The 2,457-nt window shown below is 39.3% G+C and overlaps 1 protein-coding gene across 1 annotated transcript in view; it reads left to right on the top strand.

Annotated features, from left to right (window-relative positions):
- Nucleotides 1–2,457, top strand: part of LOC115281641 (leucine-rich repeat-containing protein 37A3-like) — a 14,876-nt gene that overhangs the window by 3,761 nt on the left and 8,658 nt on the right. The window contains exons 2-3 of the mRNA XM_029927059.1: nucleotides 1,539–1,610; nucleotides 2,174–2,248. Coding sequence (XP_029782919.1) covers nucleotides 2,178–2,248 — 71 coding nt within the window. The 5' untranslated portion in view covers nucleotides 1,539–1,610; nucleotides 2,174–2,177. The remainder of the gene's footprint in view (nucleotides 1–1,538; nucleotides 1,611–2,173; nucleotides 2,249–2,457) is intronic.

Raw genomic sequence — 2,457 nt, 5'->3', positions numbered from 1 at the left:
TTGCTTTTACAGAGGGATGAATTTTCAGTTGTCCTTCCTTTCTCATTTTCCCTAATTCACCTATAACATGGTTTTAAAATCGCTGAAGTCTCGGGGCACCCAGGTGGCTCAGGCCGTTAAGTGCCTGACTCTTGATTTCAGCTCAGGTCATGATCTCATGGTCATGGGATCAAGCCCCGTGTTGGGCTCTGCACTGGGCATGGGGCCTGCTTGGGATTCTCTCTCCCTCCTCCTTTGCCCCCCCTCACTCATACTCTCATGCTCTCTCTCTCAAACAGTAAAATAATGAAAAATGAAATCTCTAAAGTCTCAATGACCATAGGTTAATTAAATACTTAATCACGGGAGATGATTAGAGAAAAGGAATAAAAATAGAATATGTAATTCTCAGAGAAGCTCTCCCAGATGGAGTGATGAAGTTCGACCAAGTGTTTCTATATTCAATGCTCTCAAGGTTAAGTTTGAGGTATCGGCTATTTTAAATACCCCTTTTTTTCATACAAGTTAAACACAGGGTTTGGAGTCAGAACTGAGTTCAAATTCCAGCTCCGCTTCTGACCGGCTTGACAAACTACGACAAATTACGCACCCTCTCTGTACCTCAGCTTCCTCACTTGTAACATGGGTAATGATAGTATCTATCACATAAGGTCATTGTGAGGTTTAAAGGTGAAATGCTGATCACAGATGCCTTATAGCCCAATAGTATTGGTTATGATGATTACCTTTATAACAGTTTGCAAAAGTACAGTAGTGATTCGTGAGTAGAGTCAACCTGTTTCTTTTTTCCTGTTTCTTTCACTTTTTTTGTATTGTTTTAAAGAATTGATAAAAAAAAATCTACTCAGCATTTTGGAATAAAACCTGGTGTCAAAAAGTGACAAAATAATATTTATTCAATAAGTATTTTACTAAATAACTGGTAAATAACAAGCACTGTGTCAGGCACAGGGACAACAATGACAAAGTATGCCCCCTGCCTCAAGGAGCTGACAGTCCAGGGGACAGGTGATTACGTGCCATGTGACAACGGCTGTGATGTGAGAATTCACACGGCAGGAGTAGAGCTGTCACCGTTTCCTCCCAGACTAAGCCCTTCTTCTTCGGCCCCCAAACTGAGCAATTGGTCCTAGTACTGTCTCTAACTGGGTGGCTTACACTGGGGAATGTTTTAATTTCTAGAAAGAAAAGCATCTAGAATTACAGAGGACACCAGAAACAGTATTTCCTACAGAGTCAGGCCTTCCTACCAGCATAGTCACTTCCAGGGTTTTCAACCTAAAAATTTCTTTGGCATATTTCTTTCTTTGCTATCCACTTAAAGTCTTTCACCCTCTTTCTGTTCTCCTCATTATTGTCCAGAGACTTGGGTAGTTTTCAGAGGAAGAGTGCTTTACTGAATCTAAGAGTGGTTTATAGGCAAAGAAAGACAATGATTCGTTTTAACCTCCCAGTTCCATACCCCCAAAATGATTATAAACGTTCATGGTAGTCATTATAGAAAATGCAGATAATTCTAACTCCATTGCATTTTTCAGAATTCTCAGTCATAACCCTCTGTCAACTGTTGAAGATTCATATCTTTTTAAATTGCCGGCATTAAAACATTTGTAAGTATTGCAACAATCTCACGGCTCATGAGATGACTTCTGCTCTTTTTTATTGTCATCCAAAGATTAAGTACTTGGCATTTTGGTTAAAAAGTCATAATTTAAATTTTAACTGGATTATTGAAATAAGCATTATTGGCCAAGAAAGAATGTAGATGGGCACGACAGCCTGTGAAGGAAGGGGCCGTGGTGAAGACACACACAGACATGGAACGTGTAGATGGGTGTAGAAATGTCATTTATCTCAAAATGCACACAACGTGGAGTGCGGTGTATATTTTTTTGAAAAAATACTAATCAAGAGAGGTGGGTGCAATTGAGAATGAAAATTAGGATAATAGTAAAGGAGGTTATACCATTGAGCGCCAAGGTGATTAATTTGATGATACACATACATGTCTTCATTAGGAGATCTCTGAACTTACTGTCATGGCGAGTAAACTCTTGAGCTGCCATGACAGAGAAGCCAGAACTTAGGTAATCATATGCTGTTAAGTATCTTTTCAAGTATAGAATTTTTGTCTTTGGGCTCCAATCATGCATGTGTGGGCTTTCTCCTTCAGGGACATGGGAACGACACAGGTGTCACTTACAACAATTGAGAGCATTCTCATGCTGACCTTGGAATTGGAAAAACTGTAAGTTGATTTCTGTTTATTTTCACGTAGTTGTTTGTTTAGGTTTGTTTTACTGTTTTCTTATGTCAGAGTTTTTGAGATAATGTTCACTTAATAAAATTTACTCTTTGTAAGTATACAGTTTGATGAGTTTTGACAAACGTATACTTATGTAGCCACCTCCACATTTGAGAGGCAGCACATTTCCGTCACCCCAGGCGGCCCCTCTG

This window comes from Suricata suricatta, chromosome 17 (genome assembly GCF_006229205.1).
Source record: "Suricata suricatta isolate VVHF042 chromosome 17, meerkat_22Aug2017_6uvM2_HiC, whole genome shotgun sequence".
NCBI lineage: Eukaryota > Metazoa > Chordata > Mammalia > Carnivora > Herpestidae > Suricata > Suricata suricatta.
This window is presented reverse-complemented; position numbering and strand designations above follow the sequence as displayed.